The sequence below is a fragment of the Miscanthus floridulus genome, chromosome 6, assembly GCF_019320115.1.
Source record: "Miscanthus floridulus cultivar M001 chromosome 6, ASM1932011v1, whole genome shotgun sequence".
NCBI classification, from domain to species: domain Eukaryota; kingdom Viridiplantae; phylum Streptophyta; class Magnoliopsida; order Poales; family Poaceae; genus Miscanthus; species Miscanthus floridulus.
Window position 1 is genome coordinate 130110540 of NC_089585.1, and position 17078 is coordinate 130127617.

General features: G+C 45.3%; 1 protein-coding gene and 1 pseudogene across 1 annotated transcript; both read right to left on the reverse strand.

Moving 5' to 3' along the window:
* Positions 1–192: 192 nt before the first annotated feature.
* On the reverse strand, positions 193–9293 carry LOC136461234 (replication protein A 70 kDa DNA-binding subunit D-like; annotated as a pseudogene).
* A 693-nt stretch (positions 9294–9986) lies between these two features.
* LOC136461235 (uncharacterized) lies at positions 9987–13137 on the reverse strand. Its single transcript, XM_066460614.1, is given in 3 exon segments — positions 9987–9993; positions 10092–12375; positions 12633–13137. Coding segments are annotated over 3 exon segments (2796 nt in total).
* Between the last annotated feature and the right edge of the window lie 3941 nt (positions 13138–17078).

The following is a 17078-nucleotide window of genomic DNA, read 5'->3' on the forward strand; positions in this document are numbered from 1 at the left end:
GAAACTTACATGAGCACCTATAGGCTGTGGCGAGCACCGCTGCGGTCGTAGGCGTGGCCTTCCCCTTTGAGCCTCCCTGCACAGCAGCCGCCGGTTAGCGTTGCCTCCGTGTGTCACGCCATCACAATCCCTAGGTTCAATATGCAGCCACAGCAGCCGGTTCTTACCTCCATGCGGAACCACCGCCGCCGATTACGCACGGACATCAGCATCAGCAACGGTTATTTTTTCAGCCGACTGAACAGAGCCAGGCCCTGAATTTATGGTGCCTAGGAAATCATTGAATAAGACCTGAGACAACAGAGAAGGACTCATGCACTCAGAAAAATTCAGCTACAATAAAGATTGGATATAAAATCGTCCATGAATTAAAAATTGGTAAATTTTAATTTGAGTCACTAATTGTAGTGTGGTTTCATGTCTAGCTACTTAGACACCAGCAAGTGCATTTTTTTGCAAGCAAACCTTCCTAAACAGTTGCTGAGCTTATTGAAACAAAATGTTCCTGTGGTCATTGTACAATAAGCACATCCTGGGATATTAGTGCATAATACCTGGGATATGTTGGAACACTTGTCCAGGCATAGTGCACGGCACCCTTGAATGTCTGTTGACAGATAGCAAGCATATCCTGGATTAGATGTGTGTGCAGCCACATTCTCTCAGCAAGATTACAAAGAACACCACCAGGCTTCAAAGCTCTAGCAATTGTCTGAATAAATGGTTTCTCCACGAGTGCCTGTGCTAGCCCTGTAATAATTAGTATGAAAGGAATTTAAAACAGTGTGCAAACAAAAGGTATCAATTAAGTGGACTTTACGAATGCATATTAACTTTCAAAAAAAAAGGACACAGGTGTAAATCAACTAGGTATATCGAGGTTATGTTTGGAACCACCACAAAAGTTCCCTCACATGTAAATGAACAATTTCATATGAAATATTGCATTCCAAATGTGCCCATGCATGTATTGAGAGTGTTTCAGTCGGCGTTAATTTAGTTGTTCCGCTTTCTTGTATTTGTAAACAACTGATTAGAGGACCACTAAAATGAGCTGTCATTGGCCAGGCTCTAATGTGGCTAGGCATATTACCAGATAATATATCTGGATTAGGGTGCAGTACTGCCGTTCCAATATAGAATATATGTCATCACAAGCACCCAACACACATATTTATCTCAAGGTGGCAAATAAGGCCATTGGACAGTACATATGCGAGAACACATAGAACCAAAGGTACACACATAGGTAATTAGCAACACACATGCTAGAATAGCATAGGAGGCTAACATTGCTAAACAACATCTCGGAGACCGAGACTCTAGGTGGATGGAATGAGGCATGGGCTTCTAGCTGCACATGTGCTGGTATTAGCGATGAAATATTCGCTGGATGCTACATAGCATTGTGCCATAGCACTAAGTTACAGCGTTCTCAAGAGACTGGTAGGATAGCATAGGGCTTTAGATGTAGCACCTCTGGACTTCCTAGAGAGCTCTAGTGATTGTGTCCCTGGTAGGGAGTGCATAAGTATAGGTTAGCGAGTCATTCGGAAGGAAACAGAAGAGTGTTTGGGACCAGGCGCAAACCAAGGAGCATGCATACCTTTAAAGACTCCCAGAAGGGATGTACATAGGGGTGCTCTCCAGGACAAGGCTGAATAGCTGTTCGACAAGCTAGACATACTGTGGGTCTGGTCTAGGACAGGGCTCTGCTCCAATGGACGTAAGAGGAGCCGCTAACGAAAGGATATCACCATAGCTTGAATAGATGGAGCCGAGGCGGTCAAGAAGTTTTTTATGAGATTTCAATAGATCGTCCGTCTATACGCGCAGCATATCATACCTAGTCTGAACAAGCTGGGACCAGGACATGAAGTGGTTCAGTTGCCTGTATGTTTCCTTAAAGGCAGGATAAGTTAGATCATTGATGCAAATATTCAGCCTCGCTATAAAATAGCAGATTGCTTGCTCAGAAACACTTTCTTGTGCCTTATATTCGGTCATGCAAGGGATGCTGTGGAAAGTCTGAACTTTCGGTAAGCCCTTGCTGCCCGGTTGGGAAGGAAGCTCAATGCTGAGCCAGGCCATGGTTTTCTTGTTATCCACCTTAACTGCGCCCTCGGTGCGAATAACTGCGCCTATCTTGGGAAGGATCTGTCTTAGAATGCTTGTGCGTGATATGTCAAGTAAAACTGGATCCTACAACAAAGTTAAGCAAATATGAAGAGTCAGAACATCTACACGTGTATAGGTGGACCCAGAGAATTAAGCCACCACCCGAATTCATTTAGGCACGCGGGCGGGGTAAGCCAATACCATCATTCTTCATTCAAAGCCAACTAAATAAAGTAGTACCTAAGGCACGGGGACATGGGCACCCAAGCCACCCGATGGAAGTGGTGGCATGGGGACATGGGCACCCAAACCAGACGATGGAAGTGGTGGCACCAGATCATGGGCATCTAATGGAAGTGGCGGCGCTGGATCCTCGATGATGCTCTTACCCTTATCCATGTTGACGATGATGCTCGTACCCTTATCCATGTTCCTGTCAGATGAGGGAGAACCTACTTTGTGAGAAATATAACATACACTGGTGTATACATAGACCACATAACTTTTATATCTAAAACAAAAGCAATTATAGTCACGACTTCATGTTTGTAGTTATATTTGTTCAAAATAAAAAGTGTCACTGGCACATGCTAAGCCCTGAAAAGAGGACCAAATAAGATAAAGCGGCTGAAAGTTGCATTAATGGTTTCACAATGTATATTCTTGTAATTTATCTAGTGGACCACTGCCTGGCACATGGACCACAGCAAGCGTTGCTTTGGTATCTATACCAGGAACCTATCGCAAGGAGAAATTTGGAAGGCTGAGTGACCCAGTGCTGACCTATGCCTACCTGCAGGCCACCGGTGCAGTCCTAAACGTGGAACGTGCCATATAAATAGAGAAGCCTGCGTAGGTGTAGTATTGGCAGCGAACATGAACCCATGGGTAGGTGAACTACATGCACGATAAGGATGGCCTACTTGAGTAGACGGCGGGACTGGTAACAGTAGGTGTCTTCAATGAAATGCACCTCAGGCACGCTACCAATTTGGGAGGGATGCAGTGCATCGCTACGAACATGTTACGCACGAGTGGGTGCATGTGTGACTGCGATTAAACGAGTGGTGCCTTTTGTCCACTGGCAGGGTCACCTGAGACCCTTCTAGGCGCCACCTCCTACCCTACATAGGTTTCTAGGAATCTGTGTCAGTGTGCACCAGGCACACCTAAGCTGTCCTGGTTTGGGCGGCTACCCTAGATAGGTTTTTAGGAGTTTGTGTTGGTTCCATTATGGGCACACGTGCATAGAGAAGTACATTTTTGGCCGGATAGATGCATCTAGGCACGTGCTGAGAAAGCACACATTAGGTACCCCTTTTGTATTAGATCTCTCACCCTACCGATGGTAGCATGAATGCATGGCCATATTTCACTCACGTAGTTGATCTATTACTTGCATTGACGGGCTTGTGTACTGACTTAATGGTTAATGGTGGAAGACTCATCCGTCAAAATGTCAGTAGGTAGCAGTAACCTATATTGCAGGCCCAGACTGACTCGGTATGGTGCCATGACCTGCACACACACAAAAACAAAGATATCTAACAGCACACTAACGTAGCTTGGCAGCCCTTGCATCAAAGTTTGATGGATGCAATATTTAGAAGCCATCATCATGCCTTGTCCATAGAGCTAAATGGGTATGGTGGATGAGGAATTGGGTTCACCAATTACGACACAGGTCCATCGAAAGGCCATGCTACCTCTTTCCTGGTCGGCGAGAGGAAGCCCCACATGTGCTCAACGTGTTGCTGTTGAAGTCTGTGGAGGGTCTGACAACAAAAAAACAACACGTATCCAATGAAACGTATGAACACTTGATGGGACATGCATAGAAGGACAAAAAAACACCTGCTCTTACCAGGTAGGATAGTTACTGCGTTAGGAGAGATTTACCCCACATGTCTTCTTCCCTTATATACAAATTGACTACCAGCCGCTCATTTACACGCACGCAAGCTACTATCAGCTAGTGCATTTCTTTGCACGGGAAAAAAATACTACCAGCTACTTCTCTGCGTGCAGGAAGCTCATAGCTGGCGATAGGAATTTACAGCGCATCTAATGCCTTGCATGAGGTAGATGAAACGCAAAACAGGAACACAGCATGCAGGCCGCTTTGAGGGACAATACAAGGTACGGTTAGGTAACTCATAACTCCTCCTTTTGTCCACACCTATGGACATGCTAAATAATAAGATCTGGCATCAATTAAACATAGGGGGTGGTGAGACTGGTAAAGCACAACCCCTACTCCATCATCCTGGTTTCTACAATCTCAGCGGCGAAACTTTTTCGTTCTCTCTTTTGTTCCCATTCACCAATCAGAGCACAGCCAAGAGGTACAACCCTCCTGGGGAGCAAACCACATAGCCTTATATTGATGATGATGTTCTTACCCCCATCCATGCTCCTACTAGATGAGTGGGAACCTACTTTGTGAGATATATAACATACAGTAGTGCATACATAGGCCACATACCTTCTACATCTAAAACAAAAGCAAATATAGCTACGAGGCCATGGCCGTAGATATATTTGCTCCAAATAAAAACTCAGACCAGCACATGCTAAGCTCTGAGAAGAGGACCAAATAACATAAAACCGGTGAAAGTAACATTAATAGTTTGACACTGTATGTTTCTGCATTCTATCCACGGGACCACATCCTGGCACATGGACCACAGAAAGCGCTGTTTTCGTAGCTACAGGAGGAACCTATCGCAAGGAAAGATCTGGAAGGCTGAAGTACCTACCGCTGAGCTATGCCTGCTTGCAGACTGCTAGTGCAGTCCTAGACACGGAACCTGGCATATAAACAGAGAAGCTTGCACAGGTGTAGTATTGCCGACTTACATGAACCCATAGGTAGGTGAGCTACATGCACGACAAGGATGGGCTAGCCGATTAGATGTTGTTACTGCTAACAGTAGCCACCTTCAATGAGATGCACTCCAGGAACACCACCGTGTGTGGTAGGTGCACCTCAGCTGTCTCACACCGCAGTTAGTTCTGTGCGCACGTGTGCACAGAGAACTACTATTTTGGCAGGGTACATGCATCCACCCACACCATGACAAAACACACGCTAGGTACCCCTTATGTATTAGACCTTGCACCCCGTTGATGGTGGCGCAGATGCACGGCCATACCGCACTTAGTTGCTCTATTACTTCCACCGGTCAGATCGTGTATTAATCTAACGGCCAATGGTGGAAGGGTCGGCCACAAAAAATGACAGCACCTAATAGGCACCTATCTCGCAGGCACACACTCATTCGGCAAGGTGTCATGACCTGCACACACACACAAAGAAACATATCTAACAATACATTCATGTAGCTTGTAAACCCTTGCACAGCTGGATGGATGGGACATTTAGAAGCCATCATAACGGACTGTCCATAGAGGTAAATGGGTAGAGTGGTTCAGGGACTGTGCTAACCAATTAAAACCTAGTTCCATTGATAGGCCATGCTGCCTCCTTTTTGGTCGGTGAGAGGAAGGCCATATGCGGCAGATGCGTCGCTGTAGAGGGTCCGAGGATAGGGACCATTCCACAAACTTTGTCTTAACAAACCCACATGATAGATGTGTTTCCGTCCCTTACAAATTTACCATCAGCTACTCATTTACACGTAGGAAAATCTCTATCAGATACTGCATTCCTGTGCATGCAAAAAATAAATATCAGCTACTCACCTGCATGTAGGGAATTTACTATCGGCGGCAGGAATTTACAGCGCATCTAATGCCTTGCATGGGGCACCCGAAACGAGGAACAGAAACACTGCATGCAGGAAGCTGTGAGAAACAGGCAAAGGTACGGTTAGGTAGGGCATAACTCCCCTTGCATGACCACATTTATGGCTAGAGTAAATAATAGGATCTGGCATCAACTAAACATACGCAATGGTGAGAATGGTAAAGGGCAGCCATCGTAGGCACTAAACATCTCACTTTGATCCTTGGCATTTTTTGGCAGGGCTTTCATGCACAGGCCATCCAAATTCTGGGCAACTAGGCAATGTATACTGCTAAACGGCAGAAACAGCAAAACAATCAGGTCAGCATTCATCGCCCCTACTCTACTATCCTGATTTCCACAATCTCCATGACCGAAATTTCCTGCTTTCTATTTTTTTTACATTCACCAAACAGAGCACAGCTAAGAGGTACAATCCCCATGTAAACTAAACCATAAAAACTTATTAGCACATAGGACTCAAGGTGCGAGTGCAGGCACTGCATAGATAGTAGTATAATGTACAAGGAGCTGGATACGTTCACAAGGAAGACAATTAGACAGAACACTTTAATTGACCTAAAGCCAGCACACATGGAGGTAAAACAAATAGGGAGGCATACAGACTATTTGCTCACCAACCGAAGGCGCCTGGTGGCAACACAGCACCAAGGCACTCTAGCCGACAGGTAAAGGCCCTAGTTTAGGCACTGCACCTAAGACAAAAACATAAAGTTGCCTACCTACTAAACTGGCATAGCGAACAAATAGATACATGAGCCCAGGGGTCTCCAAAGCTCAACATAAGTAAGGACTCATAGGCCAAGTTCATACCACAAAGGGACACTACCCAGTACATGACACGCCTAAAACTGGAACAACGACTATGGCGCCAACACGGGTCGCATAGAGCAGCATCAGATTCATTGGTCGAAGCTATGTAGCCACAGGGGGTTGATGGTGGAGTCCAAGCACGTAGGCCTACTCATCGCTGGAAATTAGAAATACTTTGTCAGCAAACTGATGGAACCCAAAACTAAAAAAGTATAAGAACGAATAGGCTACCTTGCTCCGGCTTTCTTTGCAGGGAATAAATCCCTGCGAGCAGACCTCGGTCTCTTGCCTAGAATAGTTCTGCAAGAAAAACTATATAAGCAAATCAGCCATACAGGGTCCGTACTCCACCCGGGAAGGTGACCATAGCCATACTTAACGTCCAATGTTGGAGGGACCTAATGTAATACCTTCTAAACTAATTTCGAGGGGTGCGAAGAGTGCAGTACGTGGATATGGCAAATGATTTAAACTACTTAGTACACAAAGGTACATACCCATGCTCTTCATGGACATCAGAGGGTACCTCCTTCCCCTTGCTGGATGAGGTTTTGGTATTAGCCACTGTGGCAGGGGTAGGAGGAGGGATCGAGCCACCGTCTGCATTCTTAGGAACCTCAGGAACGACAAGAACATGTGTCTGATCGTCTTTTCCAGAGGCAACACTTGATGTCCCAATCTTGTCCATAGCTTTGGTATCCCTAGGACGATGCGGCGAACGTTCGGTAGGACCACGAGCCTGACCAACCATTGGATCGGGAAACACCCTCCTAGCTTGGAAGCAAAGCTGGCCAGTCCTAAATGTTTGCTCACTGATAACCACCTAGAAGACATACTTCCGACCAACAAGGCCGCGAAGGGGTGCAGGCAGCAAAATTTGATTGGATGAGCTTTCTTCAACAAGCTCAGCAGCAGTCCGCCGGACAACCTGTTCAGCTACTCCTCCAAAGAGAAATATTTTCACGCGGCCAGTGCTATCCTCGATGATCACACTTAGCTTATAGCTTGGGTAGGCAAGAAGAAGGCACATTAGAAATAAGTTAGCAGACTTTGTTTCCTGGGTAGGACTAGTTACGTCTGAAGCAAGGATTACCTGGGAACAACCACTGGTTTAGCCTCATCGTAGTTAGTGCATTCAAAGCCATCGAAAGTAGCCTTCAACCCCTGCTTGCATGTATTGCAACCTTTATACCACCAACCATTGGAAACGTCTATTTCTCTTACAACTACGTCGTAGGTGAAACAAACAGCCTACATGGAAGGGCAGATTAAATTTTATTAACCCGACATGAGTAGGGCATATAGGTAATTGGTATGAAGGAGGCAATACATTGCTGTCGTGGGGATCCAATGCTAGGAGCTCGGCAACAGTTTTCCTATTGGCGCCTGCTTCATCACCAAAACCCGCATCTGCATCATCATCGCCGGGCAGGAACACAACTTCGGAGCCTCTTCCTTGTAAACTAAGGACAAGGACAACATCCATTTACACACCCTGCAAATCAGTAAAGGTTGAACAGCAGGGAAGCCATATTACCTAACACGAAAAGCGTTCACTTCTAGAAGGTCAATGTTCATGTACCATTTAGTGCCATCACCGCTCGCACATGTTGTGGCACCTACGTTGGCAGTGGGCTGGATAGGTTATATCCGGAACTAGGTGTAATGCAGAGGATACATAGAAACGATACGATAAATAGCATGCACCTAAGTATTGCTTCACTTGCACCCCAGCAAAAACCATCACAACAGGTTCATCTTTATCAATGGTTTCAATAAGGTCCTGGTCTTCAAACGAAGTTGCATGCTCGCCCCACAATGTAATTTGTAAGAGATGGTCGCTGCAAGCATAGACACAATAAATTGATGCTAACCAGAATACTCATAAACTACCATGGAACCAACCTTAAGTCACGTAGCTCCACCACCCGCCGCACGCACACACCATTTAGGCCACTAGATCGCAACACGGGATGTATGACTGCAAGCTGCCCGATAACATCTATTTGGAATGCAAACACCACGTTACCTATGAAGTAAATCAGGGAAAATAGGAAAAGGGAGCCTGCACAGGCAAGGCAAGGGCAGTGCATACCTACTAGGCCATGACCGGTCCCCCGTCTATAAGTTAATTCTTCAAAGTCCACAAAATTGAAAACATAAAGGGGAAGCTGGGCGGCCATCTCTGTAGGTATCTCCTCTACAACAGTCCACGATGTAAAATAAATTGTCTGTGGGTTCGGTACAGGGCTATACTTCCTTGCCTGCTTGCTAACTTGGAACTTTTTAATCATATAGGAGCTGCCTTCAACTAAAGAACCAGCAAATTTGTTAAGGTCTTTATGCCCGATGCAAGCGGTAATACCCACGCCCTGATGTAGAGAGTCTCAGATTGCATGGACACAGTTAAAGAGAAATAGCATGTACCCGCATGTAGCAAGGGACATACCTGTTCATCAACCAGAACAAGTTCCATGGCAGTTACACCCTTCCACTTAGCAGTCGAAGATAGTTTCCACATCCTAGCAACTCTAACCTTGATGGTCCAATTGTGCCTTGTTGGATTAATCTGTGATACCAAGGTGTACTCCATCTGGTGGAGGGCCATCAACAAAAGGAAAAGAAGTGTATTAAATAAAGCACCATAACACAATTAAGATAGGAGACCATGGACTGCAAAGGTGTGGGGCCACCATATATAGGGGTAAACAATTTACCAGAGCGTCCAAAGGACTTCTTTGTACACAATGTTTTCAGTAAGGTTAGAGGCTAGACCTGTGCCATCGTTAATCAAAACACGCAGCCCATCTCTAGATGTGACACGAGATATAGCAACATACAATTGCCCATGAGAAAAACTAGGCGCGGTAGGTATAGGCCAACGCTATGCAAAGTTTGCCCTTGGCTCTTGTTTATAGTCATTGCATAGCACAGTCTTACTGGAAACTGGCGTCTGCTAAGAACAAATGGCCATTTAGTGCTTGACACGTGCAACGAAAGCCTAGGGAGCAGAACCTTGTCGCTAATGTGAGAGCCAGTTATTATCTGAGCTTCCAACACGCGGTCACCTAACTGGGTTATTATAAGACGTGTACCATTGCAAAGGCCAGCACTCTGGTTTAGATTGCGCAGCAACATTACGGGCGACCCAACCTTAAGCATAAGTTTATGAGAAGGAATGCCCTTGAATTGTAGGGAGTTTAGGAATTCAACAGGGTAAAGTAGGTCTGCGTTACCATGGTCCTTGGAGGTTTCAACCAAAGAATCAGAACTAAGGTATACCTTTTCACTTCCTGGGATTAAAGAAAGGACGCAGTTATTAATATCATTGATGGTATCATTTTTTGGAGCAATGATAGCCCATTCCCTTAAGTAGTTTGGTTCCGAGTACAATGTGTCTAAGTTGGGATAGGTACATCTTATGATATTATCAATAGGGGAGCCAAGTTTTGGAACCAAGATGTCATGAGGTATCTCAACCAGCTCAGAGTCTCCATCATCAGTATGATTACTACCCGCAGCAGTGCCATCCCCAATACTCAACACCCAATCACTAAATGCTCTCACCTTATCAGTTGGCAAACCATTGCAAGACATCTCAAGTAAGCGCATATTGATTGTTAGCTTTAGGATCTTAACATGTTTCCATAGATAAGAGTTAGTTATGGACGCATCAATGGTGTCTAACCTGCTGCCGCCCTCGACCATAGGCAGCACTTGGCGGAAATCTCTGCCGAGCACCACAGTCTTACCACCAAACAAGTTATTAAGACACGAAGAGTCTGTCTCCCCAAGAATGTCACGCATGCTACGATCTAAAGATTCGAAGCAATGTCGGTGGGTCATGGGCGCCTCATCCCATATGATCAAAGAGCTATGCGCTATTAAGTTAGCAAGAAAAGTTCCCCTCTTAATATTACACACGGACGACTCGTTAATAACTATAGGAATTTTAAATCGGGAATGGGCAGTACGGCCTCCAGGCAGTAGTAAGGAAGCAACTCCAGATGAGGCCACAATGAGGACGATAAGCCTTTCGGACCGCAGGCGTGAAATAATCGCATTCCAAAGGAATGTCTTGCTGGTGCCACCGCATCCATACACAAAAAAAAATTGTCCTAATTTCCTATAGACCAACTGTGTGACAACATCATAAACCTTTTTCTGTTCAACGTTCAGCTGACTAACGAGGGTACCATGGATTCGCACGAGATCCTCATAGTCATAGGCTAGTTCCTCAGCTAAAAGCCTATTTGCAACTCTACTACGCATGGTTCGATCAGGCTCTGGTAAACCATAATCAGTCATTAAACCACCGTTTTTGACAAACAAGGAATCCAGTTCAAGCAATACATGGTTTTTTAGTTGATCCCTTGGAACATTATAGGTAGGCAGTTGCACCATCCTTTTTATGCTGTAAAGTATATCGTCAGTAAAATATTCATAGAATTCATTGAAGAGGGAGGCTGCGTCGCAGACAGAGCAAAAAAGGATTATAGTAACAAGAAGTTGACGCATCTGAGTAGATGATCCCCACATAGATGCTTCCCTAAGGGCCTCACGCCACTCACTATCATCGCCAAGAAGACCCATAGACTGACACGCATCCTTAAATGTTGGATATAGAACACCGTTAATAGTTCGGAGGTCTGTGTAGGAAGTAGCACCCTTGGCAACGTTGAGGAGCATACGAAGGTAATACAGCTCACCACAACTAGGATTGATATATATAGCTCTACCAATTTTTGTAGGCCCCTTGCGTGGGCGCCATTCCTTGTACTTTTTATGCCAGACCCACTTTGTTGGGAATTCTATATACGTTAACTCTCGAGCGCATGGGAACTTCCTATTAGCAGAAAACCATTCAGTGAGGGTTGTTTGCATGTAACTATGGTCATGTACAATAGTAGACAAGGGTTGGTTAGCTGGGTAGACAATGCTATTCATGAAAGGAAGGTGCACAACCAGCCTTTCCACCACAGGAGTCCTATAGTGAATATCAAATTCAAACAAGCGCCAGATAGCCTCATGCGAAGATAGGTAGCGGCAATCGATGTACTCACGGACCTCATCCACATCCTCAGCCTACCTCTAGGAATCTAATGGCTGGGCACTATGGTAGCTACTACCAACCTCAGCGTGCGAACTGTCCCCAGCTACGTTAGGTGCACACGTTTCAATGACAGCCTTAGCACGGTCCGGCCCTTTTGTAATATATTTAAACAAGTATTTTATAAGATGTGTCTTGTTACACCATTCAGTATTTATATGTGCTCTAAATCTTTTCAACAACGTCATATTGTATGGGACAACCCAATCGTTGTCAAGTTTAACACCATATCGCTCGACAAAGTGCCCTGTGTTAGGACGGTGCCTATACTGCACAAAGCCATCCTCACCAACAATCGTGTTTTGTTGAGTGCCCTTTGGGAAGAACTTGGAACACTTGTTGTTTTTCATGCACGGGCATTTCTGATTCAGCTGACCACAAGGGCCATGCACCATAAATTCATCGACAAGACTATAACCTAGTGGGTCACATGCCCTATCCGGTATCTCTGCACATATTATTGAGTCAATAAAAGAAGGATGAGGGTCTTTAGTGTTACCTTCAAGCCAAACCAGGATATGAACGTGGGGCAGGCCACGCTTTTGGAACTCGATGGTGTAGAGCACTGAAACAGGAAACGGTGGTATCAGGATTAGAACGATGGCAGGCAATCAAATAAGTCATTCCATGGGAGACTGTCTCGGTGTATGTGCCTAACTGGATGGTAAGGAATAACATATGGGACCACACCTAGGCAAGTCAGCTACCCAAATGGTTTTCCCTGGTAAATCCATTGTGCAGTAAGCATCCACTAGATGCCTAGGGAAGACTCTTTTCCAAATAGGAAATATAGTGATGGAGGGTGGGAATTGCCAGCTATACCTACACGCGCCTTCCCAAAATAAGTTCCTTTCTTCAACCCAGAAACAAGCTCGGCCACCTTTAGCTTGAAGACTCGACTAACTATATCAGGCCTAGCGTCAGGCCTTTGTCCTGGAACAAATGTAAGGGCATCAGCTATTTCTTGCCACTTTGGATTACATGTAAAAGTAATAAACATATCTGGAGGCCCATATGATCGGCAGATGGCCATTGCATCCTGGTAATTCTGAACCATATACCGTTTGCTCCCTATAAAGCTAGCAGGCAAAATAACCTTCTTACCAAGGCCACTGCCATCAACATCACCCCTATGAAGCACATCCTCGAGGCCCTTGTACACCTCTGACCTCAGGTTCTTATTGTTTCTAACTATAAACCTAAGCCTATTCTCCTCCACGGATGCGAAGGCGTCAACAATATATTGCTGGAATAATCGGTCACCACGTATCAACGTGGTTGCCTCACATCTACGTTGCTGTAATCTATAAGCATAGTACTCAAGCATTGTGACCGCACCTCTAGCTCCAACCCTCAAGGGCGCTGACCTTTTGTACCTAATTCCTATTTTGAAGCCCTGGTCCCCATAAGGGAACAAAATCGGGTACTGCAATGCCATATAGTTTGCATGTAGGTTGCTAATTCATTTAAGGCCGCCACCCCTAGCCTGAACGATTATATCTGGGCTCTTTTTTTCCTCAGAAAAGTCCCCAACTACCAAAGCAGCTATCTCAGACCCTGCCGGCGCACTATACTGGGGCGCATTCTTGGACCTATCATGTAACAGCCTAAGACGTAACGGTTGACACTGACTATGTACCAGTAAGTCCCCAGCTGCCCTAAATGATTTTACCAATGAATTTGATTCATCAAACATTCGTACCAAGCCTTCAACTATCCGTTTGTCAACCTGCCTACCATCGTCAGACTCCCTATGCCTATCAAAAATCGCCATTCGATTTTGAACTTCATTTTCAGTGTCAAAAATATAGAGCTATGCATAAACTGGGGACGCACCCTCATCTGGCAGCAAAGAGCCAATTCTATGGTGGACCTGACCATTAATCTTAAACACATATGGACCAGGCCCCTTGTTTACACCTGTGTCAATTTTAGCACCAAGCGATGTGAAAGCAAACATAGAATTGTAGGAGCGAACAGATTTCATAAAATATTTGGAAAGAACACCACCATTTGGATTCAACAGCCCATCTAGGAATGGAGGAGGGTCTTTTTGGAAAGGTAAACTGACCTTGCCTCCTCTGCAGCAAAGATGGGAACAAACAGTGCCTACGTCACCTGGATATGACCTTTTAACACGCTCTTGGTACCAAAACTACGCACCACAGTGCTGGCACTCATGTGCTGGAGGGCTGTAATACGAAGTTTCAATGGAAAGGCAATCTGGACAAGGCACAAGCCATCAGACAACCCAAGAATCTATGTTATGACCACCTAGTACATATGTCAGTAGGGTAATTGTAGACTTGTAGGCCATATATTGGCACCTGGTTTTTGCTGAGGCCCACCGCAACTTCCTGCGTATGGAATCAAAACTCGCACGTTAACATAAGGGGAAAGCAACACAACACCTACGCACACACACCTATACAAACGAGAAAGTACACAACCAACCTTTTTTCTTTAGCCGTCTTTTAGAACTTGGACGTTGCTGCCTTTCACGTGGTGTCCCCTCAACTATACCTAGAGGCGGAGTGCAGGGAAGACAGCCAGAGTGAGGAATGTCTAATTAGTGCTGGGACTAGCGTAAATGAAAGGGGCACGGTAAGGTAAGCAACCAAACACCTGGAACTGAAGCTACACTCTCCCCATGCTGCCTCTTGCTTGCCCGGCTAGAGGAAGCTCCTTCCATGTGCCATCAATGTGTGCCTGCACACATCGTTCGGAGCACCACAGAAATTGCAGAACGACGAGACTAAGGTTAGGAGAGGAGAGGACCCACGCAAACAGACGGAAAAGAAAATAAGAGAACAGGAAACCAGATGCACAGCAGTAAGGCCACGAGCAAGGGTACAGCCGCCACCTCCTAGGATCGAGATCAAGCGCTAAACACATATAGGCAAAGTGAAATGCTTTGTTCGGACATGATCAGAACACGTCTATATGCACAGAATGTGCTTGTAACATTCATATGCGCACGCTAACTAAGCGACGTCTAATTCAAAGGCTTGTCAAGCAACTAGGCACGTTCATAGTTAGGCGTTAATTTTATAGAATCTTTCATTACGATAGGTTCACAGCACAGACCTATTGTGTCGTGCTTCCTAGGCAGGCTATGCTGACTACGCCATTAGCTGTTCCTGTGAAAGCCCACGGTGTCTATGTGACAGTTTTAGTGTAACAAAGCCTAGGAACAATAGAGCAAGGTGCTGTAGGGCCACGCTATGTGAACTACAAGGAGGGTAGTTGCAAGCAATGGCAGGAAGCGATGAAGCACCGGGCAGCAGGCCACGTGCTTATATAGGCAAGAGCTAGAGGCTTGGATGAGGCATGGGTGCCTCCGCTACCAGTAGGTGCAAGGACCTCATCAATGGGAGTGGGGTCCAAACTAAATAAGGTGCGCATGCACGTTTGGATGGCCATGCAGTGCATGGGTACGAAGACGTTAGGGCCCAGTGGGTGCATGTGCGGCCGCGATCACACGAAATGTACCTTTTGTCCACTGCCAGGTTCACTTGAGGACCCTTCTAGGCGGCGCCTCCCACCTTACATAGCCTTTTAAGAGTCTATGTCAGTGTGTAGCAGGTGCACCTCAGCTGGGCCATACCATACATAGGTTTGGGCGCCCACCCTAAATAGATTTTTAGGATCCTGTGCCGGTTTTACTATGCGCACATGTGCACAGAGGACCACATTTTTTACCGCCTACATGCATACACATTAGGCACTCCTTGTATACCAGACCTTTCACCCTGCTGATGGTAGCGCAGGCGCACGACAGCATGTGGCCACAGTTCTGAAGTGAAACTACAGGCGTAGACATCAGTTTCTGTTTTTTTAGACAACCATTCGAAAAGGCAAACTTCCTGCTCCCTGCTGAATTCCGCTGGAGAAACAAGCCTCTGGTGTGTCCACAACTGATCAACAAGCGGTGAAGCTTGTAATTTGACTACTTATTAGGCACAAGGCTGATCTTTACATACTCAACAACAAATCATGCGTTAGCCATGGCACCGACACCCAGCTGTACTGTGAACCATCACAGCAAAGAACCAAATTTGGCCAGCGGAATATGTTTTTCGGATTACATTGATTTGAAGCTAGCTGATTACAATAGCATCGACTGATTTTTTGCTATCTCCAGTTCTACTCGCAAATGTCTAAAAGGGCCTGAGAAGGAGCTACCTTAGCTTGCAGCATTTGGGGAACTACATCCACAATCTCCAGGTGTCCAGATTCACACTGAGCTTGTGCGACCAGAAGTTCCCCAGTCTAGGTAAGGGACACAAGCAGGGTTTTGTTTTGGGCCCACACTCGTATGATATAGGTGAAGCCTAGCGTGTAATTTGGTGTTTCCTTTTATCTGTCTGACATCCAGAGTTTGGTATTTGGCTCACAACCTGATGACAATAGCTTTCCCATTTTATATCTCTGAACAAGAACCTTTTTTTAAAAACAATCTGTATGTTGCTAAGCTTTAGTTTTTTTTACCAAGAATGCAGCAGATCTATTTATCATTATATTAAGAAGGGGAAGGGGAAGAACCCTTACAAACCACACACTCACACTCCCACAAAATGTTCTTCAATTCATCTTCTTACCTGTTTGTTGTATGCTTTATTCAACAAGATCTACATTTTAGATTTGCTACTATATGCTCCTTAGCGATATATTGGTTTGACCTTATGTTCTTTTCCCTGTTTCTGTGACTGGTATTGTTTATAGGGACGATGAAGTTGTAAGCATTTCTAGATACGCATGTTGTTCTGGTGAGAGGTGCTGCTGTAAATCCTCTATTGGTTCCAAAGGCCTGACCTACACTGCAGTGACACTCAAACTGTGGAGGGTCTTCCATCATGAGAAATGCAGCGATATAATGAAGGTTCTCCCTACAACCACCACTATTTTCTAAAATTATGCGAAGTTACCCACAATATTATAAACCCAAGCATGCCATTGACTGGAAAGTTTAGAACCAATGATAATATCGATAAGCTTTCACAAGCATCGTCTACAGTGCCAGGCTGGCTGGTGTTGTGCATAGTTCTAGATGCAGTTAACTCTAGAAGTACTAAGTTACTTCCAGTTTTTCCCTTCCGCTGTAACCTGTATGTTCAGCTCTCCAATAATCACTCAAATGTGTAGAACCCATCTCCTAGCAGGTCTTTTTCTGATTTTCTTCTAATTTACAAAATAAAGCAAGAAAAGAAAAGAGCGCCGCTCACCAAGGAGCCTGTCGCCGCTGCTTGCTGATCCCACCAGAGCCAC